The sequence below is a fragment of the Phyllobates terribilis genome, unplaced genomic scaffold (genome assembly GCF_046119375.1).
Source record: "Phyllobates terribilis strain yellow unplaced genomic scaffold, ASM4611937v1 Scaffold_3__8_contigs__length_932513732, whole genome shotgun sequence".
Classification (NCBI taxonomy): Eukaryota; Metazoa; Chordata; class Amphibia; order Anura; family Dendrobatidae; genus Phyllobates; species Phyllobates terribilis.
The window spans coordinates 901,626,750-901,649,702 of NW_027362763.1; the positions used below are offsets into that span (position 1 = coordinate 901,626,750).

Here is a 22,953-nt window from a genome sequence, read left to right on the forward strand (position 1 = left end):
GGGTAATTGGGAACTTTTGGCGATCAAATTGGAATTCAAAGAATGGAGACATTGGTTGGAGGGGGCTGTCCATCCTATTACTGTTATTACTGACCATAAGAACCTGTCATATCTCCAGTCAGCTAAACATTTCAACCCCAGGCAAGCCAGATCGTCCCTGTTTTTTACTAGGTTCAATTTTGTTGTCACTTTTCGTCCAGGGTTCAAAAATCTCAAGGCTGATGCTTTGTCCCGGAGCTTCCATGATGGTGGTAACCATGAGAACCCTGCCCCAATATTACAAAAAGCGGTAGTCATTTCAGCACTGTATCCTGAACTGGAGGGTGAGGTGTTGTAGACTCAGGGGGACGCCCCTGCCTCCTGCCCTTCAGGAAAGTTATTTGTACCATCTAGTCTGCGCCGCAAAGTAATTAAGGAACATCATAACTCTGTGCTTGCTGGTCATCCAGGTCATCCAGGTGGTAAGACAACAGCGAACCTCCTCTCTCATTGTTTTTGGTGGCTGGGGTTGCATCGAGATGTGATTGAACACGTAGGTGCTTGTAGTATTTGCGTGCGTTTTAAGGTTTCGCATACCCGTCTGTCTGGTACTCGTCTTCCGCTACCTATCCCTAGTAGGCTATGGACACATTTGTCCATGGATTTTATTACTGACCTACCGGTTTTGGCAGGCAAAATGGTGGTTTTGGTGGTAGTAGATAGGTTCAATAAAATGGTTCACTTTGTCGCATTACTTGCACTTCCAAATGCCAAGACACTTCCTCAAGTGTTCACAAATGTGATTGTGAAGCTTAACGGGGTTCCCTCCGATGTGGTGTCTGATCGGGGACCCAGTTTGTTTCCAAGTTTTGGAAGGCATTCTGTTCTCGGCTGGGGGTGCAGGTGTCCTTTTCCTCTGCCTTCCACCCTCAGTCAAATGGACAGACCGAGCTTATCAATCAGAATTTGGAGACCTACCTCAGGTGTTTCGTCTCCGAAAATCAGGAGGATTGGGCATCCTACTTACTGCTGACAGAATTTGCCATTAATAATCATCGTCAAGAATCTACTCGCAGGTCACCGTTCTTCTGTGCATACGTTTATCACCCACATTTTGGTACCTTTAGTGGGGGAGGAGCTTCAGAAGTTCCTGAGAAGGAACAGTTTGCTTCGTCACTCTCCTCGGTATGGCCGGGTGTTCTGAGTAATTTAAAGAACATGGGAGACAGGTATAAATATATGTCCGACAGAAAACGCTTGCCAGGTCCGGACCTGAATGTGAATGACTTTGTGTTGTTATCTACCAGGAATATAAGATTTAAAGTTCATTCTTAGAAGCTGGTACCTAGGTTTATTGGTTCCTCTAAAATAACCACTGTGATTAACCCAGCAGCAGTTCCTCTTCAACTTCCTCAGGCCCTTAAGGTCCACAACGTGTTCCATAGGTCCTTATTCAAGAAGTATATGGAACCTCTGGAGCCCTCACCTCAACCATCGCCCCCAGTAATGGTTGATGGTAATCTGGAGTTCCAGATTTCGAAGATTGTAGATTCTCATCTCCAACATCATTCTCTACAATACTTGGTGTACTGGAAAGACTATGGTCCAGAGGAGAGGATGTGGATTTCAGCATCAGAGATGAACACTCCCAAGTTTTTCGTTCATTCCACACCTCTTATCCTGAGAAACCCATTCCTGAGTGTCCGGAGGCCACTTAGAAAAGGGTGGCAATGTCATGGGTGTGTCAGAAGTGACAGACAGTCGCCCTGCAGTTGGTTGCAGGAGATCTTTATGTTTGGCATTGCAGACATCTTCTTAGAGACTGTTTCTAGGACCCACCGGCTACCTTCCTCTGGCTAATTAACATCCTGACCTGGGTGTAAAAATACCTGCTGTGTTCCAGAGGGATGTGCAGGTGATATTCATTACTCCTTGTGAAGGCTTGAGCAAGAGCAGTACTTCTTCCTCTCTGGTGTTGAGGACGTGCATGCAGTTGTCTGGAGTCATCTAAAGCTAAGCAATTCCCCTTTGTTTGTCCCCCCTAGTTGTCTTTATTGTCAGTGTGGATCGACTAGTGCTCATCTCCTCCCTTCCCTAACCTTAGCCATATGCCAGGGAAAGACAGGGCGAGGAACGCGTGCGGCAATTGGTGAAGAGCCAACATAGGGACGTTAAGGGAGACAGAGTGATGTTCTATCAGCCAGGAGTTCTCCACTCCCCCCTTTCCCTAGAGTCTGGGCTTCCTTTCCCTCTTCCCTTTGTGTTGCACTAAGTCTTTCCCACACCTTGCGTGACACAGACATCCACTTGTATGCCACCTCAGTTTCCACCTGACCAATGTGCTGGTGAATCCTTCACCTCCATATCAGTTAGTAGATTTCACTTCTTATCGAGAAATGAATGCATGCCCTCAGCCTGGAAGTTATAGAATTGGTAGAATGATAAAATTGATAAAATTGATCCACAGAGAATCAATATTTTTAAATTATCAGGTCCCCAGCGCCATTTTACACATACTGAAGAGTCACAGAGTAAGCTAATTATGTCAAGCAAGTAGTCTTCCCTGTATTGCCTTGCAGCTATCACATCACATGTTCTAGCACAGACAATCAAGGGGTACAATCGCAGCCACTATAAAAGATGGGGGCTAGCCAGTGAGCGCCATTTATGCAATGTAAGTATTGGAGGTCAGAGCACTTAACTCATTCTACATAGCAACAGAAAAGGGCAAAATTGGATTGTGTTGTATTGCTGTACTAGTGAAGTACATAGAAAATGGGTGTGGCAGGCAGTCTGTGAATAATATTCCAAGGGAAATTCTGTAGCTGCATAGTTAGTGTGAATTTAAATTCATTGATTTGTGATTTACTGGAGTAATCTTACAGCACCTGAATAACAGCATTATTTTAAAATCTTCATACATGGCAATATATCAAGTACAGTTGTGCTCAAAAGTTTATATACCCTGTCAGAATTTTTCCTTTCTTAGTCTTGTTTCAGAGAATATGAATGATAACAAAAAAAATTTTCTTCACTCATGGTTATTGGTTGGGTGAAGCCATTTATTGTCAAACTACTGTGTTTTCTCTATTTAAATCTTAATGACAGCCAAAAACATCCAAATGACCCTGATCAAAAGTTCACATACCCCAGTTCTTAATACCGTGTATTGCCCCCTTTAACATCAATGACAGCTTGAAGTTCTTTTGTAGTAGTTGTGGATGAGGTTCTTTAATTTCTCAGATGGTTCAATTAGGCCACAGTATATTATACTGCCCTTCTGTTTTGCAGTTGCAGTGTATGAAGATTTTAAAACAATGTTATTCATATCTTCTATATAGATGACAAATCTCCAGACTCCAGAAATTTCAAATCAACTGTTACCTCATAAAGTACTCGTGGGGTTAAAAAAAAGTCCATAATGCTCCTTCATTGTTTCTTAACTAAAAAACAACCGCAAATGTAGCAAAAGTTGTTGGGTGAATTACTCTCCTTTGTAGCCATTTTGATCACATTGTTAGAAACAAAAGCTTATTCCACCACAACCACTAAATACTAAAAGCAATTATGGTAAGCACACCACCACATTCTTATGAACTCTGTTTAAAAGAAAGTCTGCCTTTGCTTCCCATAGCAGCCAATCAGAGTGCATCCTTTTGTTCCTATGCTGCTGAGGTAAAATGAAAGCTGTGCTCTGATTGGTTGCTATGGACATCACCACACTGTTATATACTCTGACTAAAGAAAAATCTGTCTTTACTGCCCATAAAAACCAGAATCAGAATGCAGCTTTCATTTTATTATACTGCTGAGGTAGAATGAAAGATGTGCTATAATTGGATGTTATGGACATTAAGAAAATATTCTTCCCACAGCAGCCAATCGCAGCACAGCATCCAATAATTTCTAACCATTCTAATGACACCAAAATCATCCACCAAAGGTAACGCAAAGGGGTCAAAGTATGATGCAAGAAAAAGCCTATGGAGTCAGAGTTTTTGAAAAAAGCTGTATATGATGGAATTTTTTAGATATTTTTACTGAGTTCAGCGATCGAAAGTCTATAAAAGTCACCTCTTACTTTTCAAACATTTTTACACTTGCAGTCCTGTGTTATTAGTAAATTGAGACAATTAACAGAGCAGAGTCTGCTTTGGCACACTTGCTTAAATTGGCAAATTGGGGACATCACACGTACATGCCGCACCAATATCAAAGGACAGGCTGTTGTTGCATAAGCTTTTTTTGGCCATCATGTGAACCCTGTTTTGCATTGATTCTATAGTTTTTCATGGTCAGCTAGGTGTAGCTGTTAACAAATTATGGTCGAGATAGAAAAGCATCTGGAGAAAGGCAAATTCATCGATGACCTCATCCCAGCACAAAAATGAATGCACTTTTAATGGCCATGCTTTCTAATTTATTAGACCAATAGCCTCACTGAGTTCTTGGGACTCAACTCCTGCTTAGTAACAGTGTAGAAATACCTTCCATCTGTTCATGGGATTTCTTTAGGGTATGTGTACACGATGGGTCCAGGCCTGCGGCCCTGACACTGCAAAGGAGCTGTGGGCGGATATGCAAATGAGCTCCACCTTTTTTTTTTTTTCACCTGCAGACTTTACCCATAGAGGCTAGGTCTTTGGGGAAAGTCCGCATGCTGACCCGCAGGAGAAATTGACATGCTGCGGTCTGGAAAGACGCGCCGCATGTCAGTTTCCATGGGGGAGCCACAGACGCATAGTGGACATGGGATTTCAAGAAATCCCATCAACTATGCTGTAACATCTGGCCACTGACGCTGCATAAGTCCACAGAGTTAAACCCGCAGCAGCTCCAGATCATCTGTACACACTCTTAGAGTATTTTTTACATATTCACTGTACATATACATACACTGTATACACTCTGCACCCCATCTTGACTGAAATAAAGCAGAAATGTAGAAATTTTTGCAAATTTATTAAAAAAGAAAAATTGAAATATCACATGGTCATAAGTATTCAGACCCTTTGCTCAGTATTGAGTAGAAGCACCCTTTTGAGCTAGTACAGCCATGAGTATTCTTGGGAATGATGCAACAAGTTTTTCACACCTGGAATTGGGGATCCTCTTCCATTCTTCCTTGCAGAATCTCTCTAGTTCCATCAGGCTAGATGGTGAACGTTGGTGGACAGCCATTTTCAGGCCTCTCCAGAGATGCTCAATTGGGGTTAGGTCAGGGCTCTGGCTGGGCCAGTCAAGAATGGTCAGAGTTGTTCTGAAGCCACTCCTTTGTTATTTTAGCTGCGCGTTTAGGTTCATTGTCTTATTGGAAGGTGAACCTTCGGCCAAGTCTGAGATTCAGAGGACTCTGAAAGAGGTTTTCATCCAGGATATCTCTGTACTTGGCTGCATTCACGTTTCCTTCAATTGCAACCAGTCGTCCTGTCCCTGCAGCTGAAAAACACCCCCATAGCATGATGCTGCCACCACCATGTTTCACTATTGGTATCTTATTGGGCAGGTGAAGAGCAGTGCCTGGTTTTCTCCACACATACTGCTTAGAATTATCACCAAAAAGTTGATTCTCATGAGACTAGAGAATCTTATTTCTCATAGTCTGGGAGTCCATCATGTGTTTTTGAGCAAGCTCTATGCGGGTTTTCATATGTCTTGCCCTGAAGAGAGGCTTCCGTTGGGCCACTCTGTCCTAAAGGCCCGACTGGTGGAGGGCTGCAGTGATAGTTGACTTTGTAGAACTTTCTCCCATCTCCCTACTCCATCTCTGGAGCTCAGCCACTGTGATCTTAGGGGTTCTTCTTTACCTCTCTCACCAAGGCTCTTCTCCCATGATTGCTCAGTTTGGCTGGACGGCCAGGTCTAGGAAGACTTCTGGAGGTCCCAAACTTCTTCCATTTAATGATTATGGAGGCCACTGTGCTCTTAGGAACCTTCAGTAAATCATAAATTTTTTTGTAACCTTGGCCAGATCTGTGCCTTGTCACAATTCTGTCTCTGAGCTCCTTGGGCAGTTCCTTTGAGCTCACGATTCTCATTTGGTCTGACATGCACTGTGAGCTGTGAGGTCTTATATAGACAGGTGTGTGCCTCTCCAAATCAAGTCCTATCAGTTTAATTAAACACAGCAGGACTCCAATGAAGGAGTAGAACCATCTCAAGGAGGATCACAAAGAAATGGACAGCATGTGACTTAAATATGAGTGTCTGAGCAAAGGGACTAAATACTAATGACCATGTGATATTTCAGTTTTTCTTTTTTAATAAATTTGCAAAAGAGTGTACTTTAATGAGAAAAAAATATGAACTTAGAATTTACCAAATGGCTGTAACGAAACAGAGTGAAAAATTTAAAAGGGTCTGAATAATTTCCGTACCCACTGTATATAATGTATCCATAATATTGTATCTTATATTTTTCCCAGGATAAATACATGTGCAAAGTATCCAGGTTTTTGTTTCATAGATACCAGCTCAATAGTTATGCTCTTACCAGATGATATTTCCTCTAGTGGATATCTTAACTAATTTGACATCTGTACTTTTATTTTTAGCTACATCTGTACTAATTAGATAAATGTCTGTTAGTGTTGCAACACTATTTCATTGTGTGGTACAGTACATGCTTTTAACCTCTTCCTAATGTAATGAACGGAAAACTTTAAAATCATATGCCATGTGTATTTTAGAGGAGCTCTTTAATCTGCTTTTTTTTTAGAAGACATTTAATGGCATAATTACCTTGCAAAAAAAGGTTTTTAAGTAGATCATGCAGAATGTCCTCAGTAACATTTTGTTCAACAACTCTAATATGTTCCTATTGTATATTATACTCTACAAATAGACAGATGTAAAGATATTATTACACAGATATCTTCTGTTGTAAAAATAATTTGAGTATACATGTATACATTGATGCACCTCTAATTACAATAGTCTAATGGCGCTAATATTTCCCCCTTTCCATTGCCCTTCACCAATAAAGTTTGAAACTTACAAAGCCATTGATGGTTCTCATTTATGGTGCATGTAATTGGCTGAAAGTGTAATTTAATCAGCGTGTGGATTTGGAATTGAACCAATAGTTAAATTATATTGAGCCATTCAGCGGTTGTTGTTTTATTTAACCTCTTCCCCAAGAGAACATTTTATTTTTTTGCATTTTTTTCTTAAATTTTTATATTTTTGATGACTTAGTAGTATAAGGACTAGGTTTTGTAAGACAAGTTGTTTTTTTTTAAATTGCAACATTCAATTTACCATATAATTTACTGAAAATAGTAAAAGAAAAGAATCTAAGCAGGGTTAAATATTAAAGAAAACACAATTCTAGCATTGTTTTTTGGGTTTTGTTTTTAAGTCGTTCAGTTTATGGGATAAATAAGCTGGTAACATGGTTTAGCATGTCAGTATGATTATAGTGATATCAAACCTTTAGAGTTAAAAAAAAAAAATGTACATTTTTTTACATCAATGGAGCTGTATAAGGACTAGTTTTTTTGTAGCAAGCTGTAGGGTTTTTTTTTATACCATTTTAGGGTATATATTTAAAAAAAAAGTAACTATTTTTTACATATTTTTTAGTTCATCTAGGGCACTTGGAGATATGACGCCAAGCTTATGTTGCCCAGCTATAACCAACAGGCTAAGCATCATAGAGGTGCAAACATGGCAGCCTTGAGTACTTTCATTGGGGCCCAGCTGGTATTGCATCACACAGTGAGAATGATCGGTGACTTAATAGTTCTACTCCCTGGATATAATCAAGAATCCTGTACAAAGCTAAGTAAGCCTAGAAATGCCTGGCTGGAATATAGAAAAATAGGGTCAGAGGAGACTGTTTTGGAGTGTGGGAAGACAATAAAACAGGTTCAAATGGTAAGATAATATATTAAAAAAGGGTGCAAATTGCTTGAGCTAGTATTAAATGTACAAGTGACCACCACCAGGAGCTGTACTTAACTTATGGCAGAGTCCCTACAGCAATAGAAAGGCCAGTCACAACAGCTGTTGTGTGACTGATATTCGCTTGGTGCTGTTACAACATGGTGACACTATAGAAGTGAATGGGGTCACATTGCAACAACTTCACAACCGTGACAAACAAGTCTCAAAAAAATCAGACTAAGTTTATGTAGTCTCAGAGATGTAGCAGAGACACCTAACAAAATTTGATGGCACAACTGTTGTCATGGCCTAAGGCGATATGTATCCTTAGCCTAAAACTGGCAGGTCTAATACTCGGCAATACATGTGTATTAGACCATCAATTGAAATAATATACACAACCTTCACAAAATAAAGAACAGAAAATCACAAAAAATCTTACGCATTTTTATATATAAAAATAATAATAAGCAAAAAAACAGTACATACAGTATATTTGTCATACCAACCTTATCTATAAAACCTTAACCATATTTAAACCCTACAGTGAACATTGTAGAAAAAAATGAATAAAATAAAAATAACTGCAAAATTGATGCTTTTCCTCATTCCACTGTACAAAAAGTGAAATAGAATGCAATTAAAAAGTTATACACTAATAATGGTATCACTGAAAATGTGATCTTATCTTTCAAACAAATAAAGTGTTTTAGTTTTCAAAGCACGGAGATGTATAAACAATTATTTTTCTACAAAATAGTTTAATGTGCAAAATTAACAAAACATAAAAATACATATATATGGTGTGTACATTTTTAATCATGCTAACACAATAAATAACACTGTCTAATCACTTATACCACACAGTGAACGGTGTAAAAAATTCCTGAATTGCTATTATGTATACATTTTGCATCTGAAAAATTAGAAAGAGAGGGAGACACCAAGCGCATTGGAGTCTTATCTGGTGGAGAAATTGGTCTACAGTAGATGAGAGGTAAAGGAATTGATCACCTTCATGGTTTAACCCACAACTGAGGAATCAAGGTATGACAGCTGCTGCAGTACTCTCAGGTTGGGAAATCCTGCCATGAAGAACAATTTGTGGAGAATAGGAATGATAGTGTGCGCTGCTGTACAAGATTCAAAAAATCCAAAGCAATTGATGAGTTATTAGATCATGCGGTTTATTCTCAATGCGTTTCGAAGTTGATCCAACTTCTTCATCAAGAAAACCACAATATTCTTCCAGATTTCTTGAATGTAGCACAGCAGTGAAGACTATCAGGGTGGTTTCATGCGTCCGCATATCTCCTGTATCGGAGATAATCATGTAATCCATGCAACCGCTGTGGAAGAGGAGCCGGGGAGAATGAGCCACTCTAGAGTTGCAGCTTCGGAGCCGCTAATTCACCCAGATCCTCAGCAGCAGCGGTTGCATGGATTACAGCGGGGGACACCTAGGAGAGGTGAGTACATGGATTTTATTATTTTATTCTTATTTTTACAGGTGGGGACTCTGTGGGAGCAGACTACCACTACCCTCATCATTGTCCCTGCTGGTGCTGATCACAGTGCCGGCAGGGAACAATGATGAGGGCAGTGTTCAGCACCCGGTGCTTGAGAACAGCTTTAACTGTAGCACTGATTCCCAGGCGCTAGTACGTGTGACACGGATGACACACGGACCGTGTATCCTCAATAAAACGGACTTGTGTCCGTGTGGAGCACATGGACACACGGTCCATGGAAGCACACTGAGATGGGCACAGACCCATTCATTTGAATGAGTTTGCATGTGTGAGTGTCTCCGGTACGTGAGGAAACTGTCACCACTCATACCGGAGACACTGACGTGTGAAAGAGCCCTCACTTCTACCCTCCACCAATTGCCTCCAAAAAATTGGAATAGAAAGCGATTAAAAATGCTATGTAACCCAAAATGGTTCCAATGTAAACTTCACTTACCCCACAACAAATGGGCCTCTTATAGCTCTATAGGCAAAAAAATAGAAAAAATACAGCTCTCAAAATATGATGCAAAAATATTTTTTATAGAAAAAATATTTTTTTGGGCAAAATGTTATCAAACTGAAATTAGACTGGTATCGCTGTATCCATACTGACCCAAAGAAACTGCCCTATTTCATCACTTAAACTAGCTTCTGAATGGTGTAAAATAAAACATAAAAAACAATTATTGAACTGGTATTTATTTGTTCATTCTGCCTCTCAAAAATCGCAATAAGGCTTGGTTCACATTTATCCTGTCCTCTACCCAAAGCAGTGTAGAGGAAATGATCTTTTTCGACATACACCTTTTTAAACATGCACAAAAGCACGATCAGCCATGCTTCTGTGCATCGCAAAAACATGGGAACCACTGGCACAGAGGCCAGACAGAGTTAAGATTGACTTTATTATAGCTCTATTTCATTATAGTCCTGTCAGAGGTTTTGTCTGAATCACGTATTTCACATAAGTGGTCAGTATAGACCACAGGAACCTAGCCTTAAAAGTGATCCAAAATGTTAGGTCTACCAAAATGGCATAAATAAAATTTTCAGCTCAACCTACAAAAAACAATCCCCACTTAGGTCTGTCATATTTCACTGAAAAATAGGGGGTCTCAACATTACTAATAGCACAAAGATTCCGGTAATAGTTCTTCAACAAAAAAAATCAAGTAAAATCTGCGCTACTATATCCAAATGCTTTACCTCTCTTCTGAACAATGTATGGGCACTATGCTGTCAAATTTGCACCAGCTTGTGCTTATTTCTTGAAAAGACCTGTGGGGTCAAAATATTCATAGAAGCCATAATTGAATTCCCAGAGGGGTTTAATTTAAAGTATGGGGTTACATGAAGGGAGTTTTCTGATGTTCTGGCACGTTAAGGGCTCTGCAAATGGCATCTATAAACTATTCTAAAACTTCAAATGCAACATTGCGTCTGCATCCTATTCCAGCCAAATTTACCCTCATATCTACTTGCAACAGGCTTCCTATTCATCCCATGCTATAGTGCAAGCCCTGTTGTTTCTTACTTTTTTATTGCAGTTTACAAAAAGCATCATGTCAATATTTTGTGCATTTTCCACATGGAAATTTTAATTATCTACTGCATATTATGATAAGATTTTTGCTATGGAAATGTGTCACAAAAAATTCCTATTGCTACACACCACATTATCAAAAACCACTCTTAAAAATGTTGTCAAAATCAGCTTTGTTCATGCCAAAACCATGTGTGTTTTAGGAGCATTTTTAGATGTGGATTTTTCAGCCAGAAAAATGGACGTCAAAAATCTCTATGTAAAAATGCATTAAAAGCTGCAACCATTTATGGGCCAATTTATCAAGGAGTGATTTATAGAATTTTGACTTAAAACTGCTTGAAATGTCACAATATTTTTGCGCAACTCAAAGCTGCACAAACATTGGTAGTTGTCCAATTGTCCAATTTATCAGTCATGCAACATATATCCCATAACACTAATACATGCTGCTCCCAAATATTTTTTCCACTTGTGAACCTACAGTGGGTGAAATAAGTATTGAACACGTCACACATTTTCTAAGTAAATATATTTCTAAAGGTGCTATTGACTTGAAATTCTCACCAGATGTTGATAACAACTCATCCAAACCACACTCAGCAAAGAAATCAAACCATGGATGTCCATTTACTCCCTGTACATTATGTCATCTGTACTGTATTGATGATGCTGTTAGGTCTGACATTGCTAGTTCTACACTGCCACACAATCCTTAGCTGACCACATCTTAATTTTTAACCATGCTGCTTCTGCCGCTGCCAGTGCACAGCCAGGTAGTCTCCTAACTGCCCACTGTTTTATAGTTTTGGACCACACTACTGCTGCCAGGGCTGCCATTGCTTGACCTATTCTGCAACACATCTACCTGCCCCGATCTAACTCTCTACCACATGGCATCTGCCACTACCACTGCACAGCCATACGTCTCCTGGCTGCCAACTGTGTCTAATAGTGCCAGACAGTACTGATGCTGGGAAATGTACTCTCTTTATGGTAAAGAAAGATGAATCTGCTTCCAAAATAGGGCTAGTATATGGAAAGGCTTGGTAACAATACATTACTTCTTCACTTTGAAAACAGCTAATCTGATCCTGCTCTCTAAAAGAAATGATAATTTTTGGACAGTTTGATAAAAAGCCTTTCTAATAATTTAATCATTTTGTGAATAGCATACCTGTTGCATATCCAAAGAATAGATAGATTTCACTCGTAGCCATTAATTCTTCACATTCAAAATAGTGCACCATATTATCTCCGCAAATAAATAAGCAAACAACAAAACTCTTGATACTCCACAAGCACAGATAATTTTTGCTTTTCCTATGTGAAAAAGCCACTGCTTCTATAATGTGCACCTGTGTATAAACACCAGCAAGGCAGGGATCTAACCCAAAAAGGATAATTTTTGAATCGTTACTACAATTTAAGAAGCTTAACAAGTCTGATACTGCTATGTGTGGTTAAATACCCTATTATTTACACCAATTACCATACCTATTTATAAAACTACAGTATGAAATTAAATAGGCTCCTGATTACCACTGGTTACCATTTATTTTTCCATAGCATGATAGGTTCATGTCACTTGGACATTAATAAGGCTGTGTTTGCAGTATAAAGCTTAAAATAGGTTCAATACACACATAGGAGACCTCAGAGTGCAATAGATGTATTTTCCAGGCAAATAGAGGCTTTTCAGAATTGTGATTTCAATCAATTTTTTTCTAGATAATTCTGTGAAGCCAGTGAATTCATAGTTGAAATGATCCACTCATCTCTAAACGTGGGCCTTAGATTTCATTTCACAGCTGGAGCCAATTTCTGATTTTGTTGCTAAAAATATACCCTATTCATTAAGAGGTGTGCAATTCTTAATGAATTTAGTGCATACTTTAGTAACTTCAGCAGGCTTTGCTTCAATACTATATCGAAAGTGCAAAGTGAACAGCACTTAAAATTCCAATGCTTTGTGGTACGGTATCTGTCTCCTGGTAAGACATTTACCCCAAACAATAATCCAAGAGCACAAAAAAAGGTAGTTTCAAAAATGTATTATAACTCAAGGTGCAGTTTTTTTGTCTTTATTTTCATGCTAAAATGTAAATGAAACTTTGCATCTTGGATTACAATACATTTATATGAAACTATCTTTAGAGTGCTGCTTCCTGTTGATTGGTACCTATGTACTTAATTTCAGTACTATTCTTGATGAATCCTACTTGTGTATACTTCACAGGGCCCAGTACTCAATATATATTTTACTTGATTTAAGATTCTTTGAGAGATTCTTTTAAGTTGAGTGCTTTTAAGTTGAGAAGTGTCATGTCCTCCCAAAATTTATTAATATTGTTACTTCCGGGAAAACTGGAAACGTAATGTATGTTAAATAGGGATGAAGTCATAGCAATTTTTTTTTTATTTCATTGTTTCTTGTCTATGTTAAGCAAATATTTGCCCACAGTTCCATGAAATACTACAAACACATCATTATATCAGGCTAAGTGACACTAAATGGTAAGTGCAGCCTAATCACATTGACAAACTCAACTCTACTACGTCTGTATACTGCTAATTGTATTTGTTGATTAGTTTTGGATTGAGAAAGAATGGATTTGCAATTACTAAAATAATTGTAAGTAATACAGCACTCAGTGCCATGCAAATGATACCACATGATTGATTTTTGTATTCAAACTAATAGAGAATAATTGCTAAATAGGAAGATCCAGTTTAGGGTGAATTAATGGATTGAATTCCCGATAGCAATCTTGCTTTATTGAACAGTTAATGCATTCTCAGTTGTGAGCAATCAAACTTGTGACGCAAATTTTAGGAAAACAATAAATAGTATACAAAGGATAAAAGAAGATAATTCCCTTTCAAAAGTCAGACTTTAATCAATATCTCACTCATAGAACAGTATTTAACCCTAAACATTAAAGTAAGGTTAATAATATAATTTTTATTAGAAAATCTTCAGTTTCACTTAAATTAGTTGATGAATATATCCCACCTCAAAAACTACTATATATAGTATTTTCCATGACCTCTGTGATTTTTAAGGACAGCAACAAGTCTTCTCAACATGTGGCAACATCTCTGTTTTTTCATTCTTCAAGAACGACCTCTTTTAGAGCCTGGATGCTGGGTGGAGGGTGATGACAACTGGTCTCTTCAGAATTTTTCATAGGTGTTTTGGTTGGTTCCAAATTAGGAGGCACTGCAATTTAAAATAGGATTCCCACCTGACTAGTGTCTTGAGCCTGTCAAGGTTTGTATCTAATTCCAGGGGCCTTCGGCCTGAGCCATCTCATGGGAATTGCCCTAGTGATCGTGAACGCAGCTTGTGCTTTTCGGATTTGCACATGAAGAATTCCAGGATTATACCTACTGGGTGGCCAGTCTAGCAGGGAGCAGCTTTAATAATAATTTTTTGACATCTAGTCATCGATTTCTGCCCATGCAGAAAATATTTAATACTCTATCTGTTGGCATAAGCCTCATGTAGACTACTGAGGACGGTTGAAACTCAATATTGTCATTTTTAATCAGTCCACAATAAATGTATTTTTGTCACTCACAGACTTATTGAACCTCCAGACCTTATTCTCAGTATTCCATAGTATAATCACACCAATGTCCTACAGTGTTGAACTCATTTGGGTGTCATCCCTTCTCCACCACAGAGTAGTAATACAGTGGGATTAAACATGCTTATTAAAGATATTACATATCAATTTCCTAAAAAGATTTTCTGTATTCATGTCTTCATTGGGGGACCAAGGTTGAAATACAGGACCATCTCACTAAATTAGAATATCATCAAAAAGTTGATTTATTTCAGCTCTTCAATACAAAAAGTGAAACTCATATATTATATAGAGTCATTAAAAACAGAATGATCTATTTCAAGTTTTTATTTCTGTTAATGTTGATGATTATGGCTTACAGCCAATGAAAACACAAAGCTCATTACCTCAGTAAATTAGAATACTTTATAACAACAGCTTGAAACATTTTTTTAAAATCCGAAATGTTGGCCTACTAAAATGTATGTTCATTAAATGCACTCCTTTTGCATCAATTACTACATCAATGCGTCATGGCATGGAGGCGATAAGCCTGTGGCACTGCTGAGGTGTTATGGAAGCCCAGGTTGCTTTGATAGCAGCCTTCAGCTCGTCTGCATTGTTGGGTCTGGTGTCACTTATCTTCCTATTGACAATACCCCATAGACCTTTGCAGATAACCCCAAAAAGGCAATTTGGACCACCTGCCAGGCCAGCATCAGCAGGGTTAGCAAAACTAGCTGCCTGACCACCACCAGCATGATCAGGCACATGGCAATAAAGCACCCGTCTAAGTGGGTCAAATCCCAGATTTCAGCAACAGTGTCTGTGGGTGACACCACTGCTTGTTCCGCTGTTGTGCGTGCACGCCAATCCCCTGTCCATGGCGCATGCCAAGATGCCTCCTACTCTGCACCTGTCATTGCACACTCTCAACTAACAACATCAGCAAGCACTTCCTTGTTCCAGCGCATCGTTCAGTTGTCCCTACCCCAGTCCTTGAAACGCAAGCGCAAATATGCAGCCAATGCCCAACAGGCCACACTACTAAATTAACACATTAGCCAATGCTTGCACTCAAAATGTTGCCTTTTAGAGTGGAGATGGAAGCTTTCCGCAACCTGATGGCAGAGGCCGTCCCTCGGTACTCGGTCCCCAGCCGCCACTATTTCTCCTGGTGTGCCATTCCTGCATTACACCAGCACGGGTCCCACAACATTAGACGTGCCCTCAACAATGCAGTTACTGGGAAAGGCCACCCAGACACGTGGACAAGTGCTTGTGGGTACGGGCGATACATCAGGCTGACAGCACACTAGGTTAAAACAGTGTTAGCCGGGACCCAGTCGGACCTTGGGACGGAACATGTACTCCTGACGCCGAGGATTGTGGGCCCTGGGTCAATCATGGTTGCCCCACATTCTACAGCTCCTGCACCTCCTCCACCTCTTCAGCCTCCATCTCTGATATGACCACATCAGTCACAAGCTGGAAGCACTGCAGCACTGCCTCGGCCAAGCGGCAACAGGCTGTGCTGAAGCTAATATGCTTAGGTGACAAACCGCACAATGCTGAAGAGTTGTTGACAGCTCTGAAATAGCAGGCAGATCTGTGGCTGACACTGCTGACCCTTCAGCCAGGCATGGTTTTGTGTAACAATGGCCAGAACCTGGTTGTGGCTCTGGGGCGAGGCGAACTCACACACGTATCATGCCGGGCCCATGTACTTAACCTCGTGGTTCAGCGGTTTCTCAAAACATACCCAGACCAGCTTGTCAATGTACGCTACCTGTGTGCCTATTTTAGAAAGTCAGCTACAGCTTCCGCCGACCTTGCCATGCTTCAGCAGCATTTGCAGCTTCCAGCTCACCAACTGATCTGCAATGTCCCCACGCACTGGAACTCTACATTGCAGATGATGGGAAGGATTTGTGAGCAGAAAAGGGCAGTTGTTGACTACCAGCATCAACAAGTCTGTCAGTATTCAGGTCAGACACCACACATAAAACCTCAGTAGTGGACATGGATGTCAAACAACTCGTATGTACCATCCTCCAAAACTTTGATAGCTCCACCAAGAAGGTGAGCGGGAATGACGCCATATTTAGCATCACCATCCCCCTTCTCTGTCTTCTGACACTCTCTCTGCTCACAATTAAAAAAGATGCATTTCAGGTGGAGCACGATGAGATGGAGCAAGGAACCATACAGGGTGATTCCACACTGCCAGCCTCATCTCATCCCAACGTGGATTGGATGACAATGAGGAAAAGGAGGAGGAGGAACAGGAGCTAGTTTTCTGTGCTATAGATGGTACTACCTGCACAAAGTCTGTTCAGTTGTTGCGGAATTATTAAAAAAATTCTCGTCTGAAAACGCTGGCGGCAAGGGGGGATAGTTCGTTGAACAACCAAGGAGTACAGACAAGAGAGACACAAATGCAATTCAGCAGAGGTAGGGGAACACTGTCAACGTTCTGGGCCAGTTTTCTCAGACCCTCCCATCGCACAAGCCCTGATGCGCAGGGTACTCTCCCAAGGAGGGAAAAGTTGCGGAAAATGCTGAGTGAGTATCTTGCTGACCTTACCGACGTCCTCCGTGATTCCTCTGTGCCTTTTAATTATTGGGTATCCAGGTGACCGAGAGACTGGTGATGTGAGTAGAGAGAGGAAGAGATGAGGACGTTTGCGCGGGAAAGCGAAGCTGGGTCCTGCTCAGCAGAGCAGTGTGAGAGGGTCCAGGCTCCGGCTCCAGGACTGGGAGCAAGAGCCGAGTGCAGTGGACCGGAAGAGTCAAGCCGACTAGAGAAGAGACGCAGGGTCGGTGGAGCCGGACACGTGAAGTAAAACCGGAGACCACCCGCTGCCGCCAGAAGATGGAGCATTGTTTGGACGGGGAAGCCTGATGAGGAAACCAACACCGGCCTCAGCTGGCAACTGCCTTGTGGAAGAAAAGAGTTAGCTAAGTGTAAACACTGTCGTTTACAACCGGTTCGACTCTGCTATATCTAGTTAAACTGTGAACTGTCAGTTAAAGACTTTTACCTGCTACTTCCCTTGTTTTTCCACATATTTTACCCTGATACTCCCTGCGTGGAGATTGACCCTATTATTATAAACTTCCCCTGTTTATTAACCCTGTATTGGCTGCTCTGTGCTTCTGTGTCGCTGCATCTAAGGTACCCATGTTACATTTGGTTTAGTCGGCAGGATGCAGTCGTTAGACACAGACACTGCAGAGCAGTCCATCCTGGGAGCCCCTAAATCTAGCTTGCCACTGGGGGCCATGCTCAGCAGTCTCCCAAAGTTCACTTGGGACAATATGATGCTGTGGGACTGGATTGAGAGAGTTAGGAGTATGTTACATATGCATCCGATGACCCCAGCTATGCAAGCCAAAATAGCCTTACTGGCCCTGGACAGCGAGGCCCGGCACTCCGTGATGTACCGCCCTCCTCATGACCGGGATACTGTAGAAAAAGTGGTGCGGATACTGGAGGAGATGCATGGGGATCCCACCAATGTAGGAGAGCTGAGGATATGGCTGTTTCACCAAGTGCAGCAGGAGGGGGAGACTGTGACGCAGTATGTTAATGCCTTACAGAGGGTGCATGCCTATATCACTAGAAAAGACGACTTGGGGAATTTGGGAATGGGCCCCCCTGACGTGATCTTAAGGGATCAGTTTGTGGCAGGCCTCAGGGATGTGCAGCTGAAGCAGGCCTTGCGGGAGCGCCTGCGCGCCAACCCATGTATGACTTTTCTAGAAGTGGGGGAGGAGGCACGTGTGAGAGAGCAGGAGATGGGGGTGACGGCACTGGCAGGGATGGTCCGGAGTAACGAGGTACCCACCCCGCCTGCAGCTGAACTGGAATTGGCTCCAGAGATGCGAAAGGAGATACAGGAGATGCAGGATGAATGGTCCAGTCTCAAGAAGACCCCTGCCCTGAACCAGAAATACCCAGATCGATTTCTCCAGTTATGGAAAGAATTGAATTCAGGACCCCCCTGCAGGAGAGTTCCGTAGGGGAGTGAGGCAGCCCTACACAGACAGAGACACAACCTGCTGGAAGTGTGGAGGCACAGGACATTATGCCAGGGGCTGTGCTAGCCGAGGGCGGCCCCTGTTACGGCAGCCATTAAACTAGCGGGCTCTGTGTTTGGGGGACACAGCCCGGAGCCTGAGGAAGGGGAAAGAAAAATAGGAAGTCCCAAGGACCTGGTTTCCACCAGCCCACTGTCTGGGCCGAAATAAGCGGTAGGGCTGTTCACTGCCTGATTGACACGGGATCCCAGCTGACTACGATGACAGAAGCCTACTTCCAACAGCGATTTAAAGAGATAGCGTGGCCTGAATGGGGACCAGTAATTAGACTCACGGCAGCTAATCAATTACCCCTCCCAGTCGCAGGGGTGGTGTGGATGAAGATCCAAGTGTGAGGAAAAGATTTGGGAAAAAAAGGAGTCGTCCTGGTTGCAGGGGGAACCGGAAATAGACCCCCGGTGACCCTTGGAATGAATGTGCTGAAAGAGATCGGGCAAATCCTGATTAGTTAGCCGAAGGAGATTCCTCTAGACCAGTGGGACCCGCGAACCCCCCAAAGGAGGGTCTTTTAACAGCTAATCCGAGCTGCCCAGGCTCAAGAGACGTCGAGTATAGGGAAGATCCTGGGGAAAATAATAGTGCCAGCAGCTACGGTTATGACCTTACCTCCCAGACAAATTGTACACACATTATCCGCAGGGGCCTGCACACCTCTTGAGGGGGTCGAAGTTCAGATAGAACCAACATCGATGGACAAAGTACCCCCCGGACTCTTGGTGGCTCGGACACTGGCCACCGTTCGGGGTGGCATTGTTATAGTACAGTGTGTTAATCTGGACGAAGATGATCTCACACTCCCTCCCAGGGCGGAAATAGCCAAGATTCTGGGAATGCCAGAGAAGTTGGTGCGACCTGATGTGGTACAGCTGTCCGCTGTACGAGGAGACCCCTGGACTCTGGCGGTCACCATGCCGCCGGAATCCCACCGGGCTAGTGCGAAGAGGGGACGAAAAATCCTAGAACGAATCCGCGCTTAATTGACAGGACTTACACATCGACAGGTGCAGGAGGTTGAAGAGGTGCTGGAGTGGTACCAGGAAGTCTTTTCTCACCATGAGGATGATTTTGGTTGCACCAAAGCCATTACCCATGAGATTCCCATGGGGAGCGCTGCCCCAGTGCGGGAGAGATACCGGCAGATACCTCCCCAGATATATAAAGAGGTTAATGATATGCTAGCCCATATGTTACAGAATGGTGTGATACGGGAGAGTCAGAGTCCGTGGGCAGCCCCGATTGTCCTGGTCCGGAAGAAAGATGGGACCCTGCGGTTCTGTGTGGACTATAGACGACTGAATGCCTGTATAGTAAGGGACTCTTGCCCACTACCCCGAATGGAAGAGTCCCTGTCGGCCTTAGGGAAGGCAAGATACTTCTCCTCCTTGGATCTGGCCAGTGGGTCGTGCTACTTCCCTTGTTTTTCCCCATATTTTCTCCTGTTACTCCCTGCGTGGAGATTGACCCTGTTATTATAAACTTCCCCTGTTTATTAACCCTGTATTGGCTGCTCTGTGTTTCTATGTCGCTGCATCTAAAGTACCCGTGTTACTACACCACCGAATGATAGCAGCATTACATATACTCAGATACAGTGTCTTTCTTTTGGGAGGTCTAATTCTACTCCCATGCACCTCTGTCTTCACACCCAGAAATGGGTATACGCTTCTTGATTTTGTCTCTTTGCTCTTGTCCTCCTCCTTCTTTGCATCCTCATTCTCCACCACCATATCACCACCATATGTACCATATCAACATATCTGCGTCCCTTGCAAGGGGCATTAGAGTTCCTCTAAATTTTTGGCAGCCGTTGCTTCACTGCATAGGCAAACAGAATGGGAGACCCACTTCCTTATAATGGGAACATTGTTTTCAGGAGGCCCTCTGACCTCTACGTCTCTTGCAAGGGGCATTGGAGTGCCTTCAAATTTTTGACAGCCATTGCAGTCACTCCATCGGCAAACAGTATAGTAGACCCTCTCCTTACTAATGGGAATATGCCGTTACTGAGGCCCACCTCTATGTGTCTTTAAGTTGTTAGTGTGTTTTTTCCAAAATATTGGCAGCCGTTGGACTCACTGCATAACCTATAACTGAATAGCAGACCCTCTCCTTTCTAATGGGAACATGTTGCTACTGTGGCCCAGCTCAATTTGTCTTTAAATTGTTAGTAGGGTTTTACCTACATTTTGGCAGCCGTTCGGCTCACTGCATACCCTATAACTGAATAGCAGACCCTCTCCTTTCTAATGGGAACATGTTGTTACTGTGGCGCTGCTCTATGTGTCTTTAAATTCTTAGTGGGCTTTTTCCCAAATTTTAGCAGCCCTTGCAGTCACAGCATGGGCATTTCCACCTGCTCCTTTATAATGGGAACATTTTTTTTACTGAGACCCTCCTCTATGTCTCTTATTAGGGTATTGGGCTGCGTCCAAATTTTTGGCAGCCCTTGCAATCACTGCATATGCAATAACAGTATAGGAGACCCACTCGTTAATAATGGGAACAACAAAGCATAGCCGGCTCATGGCTCTCCAAAAATAGCAAAGGCCGACTGCTGGTCCTTTAAGAATAGTAAGGGCAACCTGATGGCCCTATAATAATAGGCTTTGTGACTTTCACAGTCCCTCCATCATAAATGAAACAGGATGTGTCTGATGATGTGTCACACACCACATAAGGTTGTAAAATGTTAAAATGACATTTCCTGGTGAATGCATTTGTCTTGGTTGAAAGCAATTCAAAAGTGCAAAAACGCATCAAAATTTTGATTTTTTTATAACTTTTTCATATCTTGAATACACAAATATACTATAATCTGAAGGATTTTAAAAGCAAAATATTATTTATAGTATGTACTTGTGAAATAACAGCAGTAAACTGGTAAAGTAGGTTTTTCTAGGCTATGATAAGAAAAACTAAATGTATTGAAAGCTAACAGTTCACTTTTTTATATTCTAGGTACACCAAAATGAAGACAGCCACCAATATCTACATTTTTAATCTTGCGCTAGCAGATGCCCTTGCAACTAGTACTTTGCCCTTTCAAAGTGTAAACTACCTTATGGGAACATGGCCTTTTGGTAATATTGTATGTAAAATTGTAATATCAATAGACTACTATAATATGTTCACAAGTATTTTCACTCTGACTACAATGAGTGTTGATCGGTATATAGCTGTTTGTCATCCAGTAAAAGCTCTTGACTTCAGGACGCCACGAAATGCCAAAATTGTTAATGTTTGCAACTGGATCCTTTCTTCAGCAATTGGATTACCTGTAATGTTCATGGCAACTACAAAAACTGACAGAGGTATGTGAAAAAAGGAATATTTTTTTGAAAAAATGTAAGGAAAGAATTCCCATAGATTTAGATAAATTGTCAACTTAATCTGCAGCAGAAAACTAATTTCCTGTAAATTCTTTCTTCTTATACATGTTTGCTTGAAGTCATAAATAATTGCCTTGCTAACCTTAAATGGATTCTCACCAAAATTCTCAGTTTCCAGAGATAACAGGAAGTTGGAGTCTAAAACGCCCCTGTGACCTATGTGACAATTGGAAAATTTCTAAATATTGTTTTTAATACAGATTGTCGTATGGAAAAAAATACTGCCCAAAAATATATGTTAGGCTAAGTGCCCACGATGCAGAAATGCTCCGGATTTTTCCTGAGCGTTTCTGCATCTCCACGGCAGAAAAAACGCATGTGTATTTTACTTCCTTTTTTTCTGCCAGGGACAATCGTAATTGAAGCGTTTTGATCATGCGATTTCGCGTGCGGGTTGTTATACGCTTTCCAAGTGATTTTAGCATCACTTGGAAAGTGCTTGACAACTTGGTCACACTATATAAATCCATGCAACCGGCATGGATTTATACAGTATAGTGTGACCGTAAAGAATGGTAAAAAAAAAATAAAAAAATATTATACTTACCTTCTGATGGCCCCCGGTCTCATTATCCGATGCGTCCGGTCTTCCCGGTGTTTCGCGGTTGTGTAAAAGGACCTGCCATGACGTCATTTAGTCATGTGACGGGTCACGCGACCGCCGACGTCAGCGGTCGCTTGACCGGTCACATGACTTAATGACGTCATGGCAGGTCCTTTTAGACCATCGCGAGCTGCCGGGAAGCCAGGATGGATCGCTATGGAGACCGAGGGCCATCAGAAGGTAAGTATAATGTATATTTTTTATTTTAATTCTTTTTTTTTTTTACAGGTACTATGGTACCCGGGTCCGGAGGAGAGTCTCCTCTTCTCCAAACCCGGGTACCATCCGCACATTGAATCACTTAATATCCGCATGTGCACATGTAGTGATGCGGATATTATGCGATTCAATGCAAGTCAAT

At 41.7% G+C, this 22,953-nt stretch overlaps 1 protein-coding gene across 2 annotated transcripts in view; it reads left to right on the forward strand.

Moving 5' to 3' along the window:
* Positions 1-22,953, forward strand: part of LOC141257777 (mu-type opioid receptor) — a 173,448-nt gene that overhangs the window by 138,669 nt on the left and 11,826 nt on the right. For both annotated transcript variants that reach the window (XM_073672743.1, XM_073672744.1), the window contains exon 2: positions 21,558-21,910. In XM_073672743.1, the coding sequence (XP_073528844.1) occupies positions 21,558-21,910 (353 nt within the window). The remainder of the gene's footprint in view (positions 1-21,557; positions 21,911-22,953) is intronic.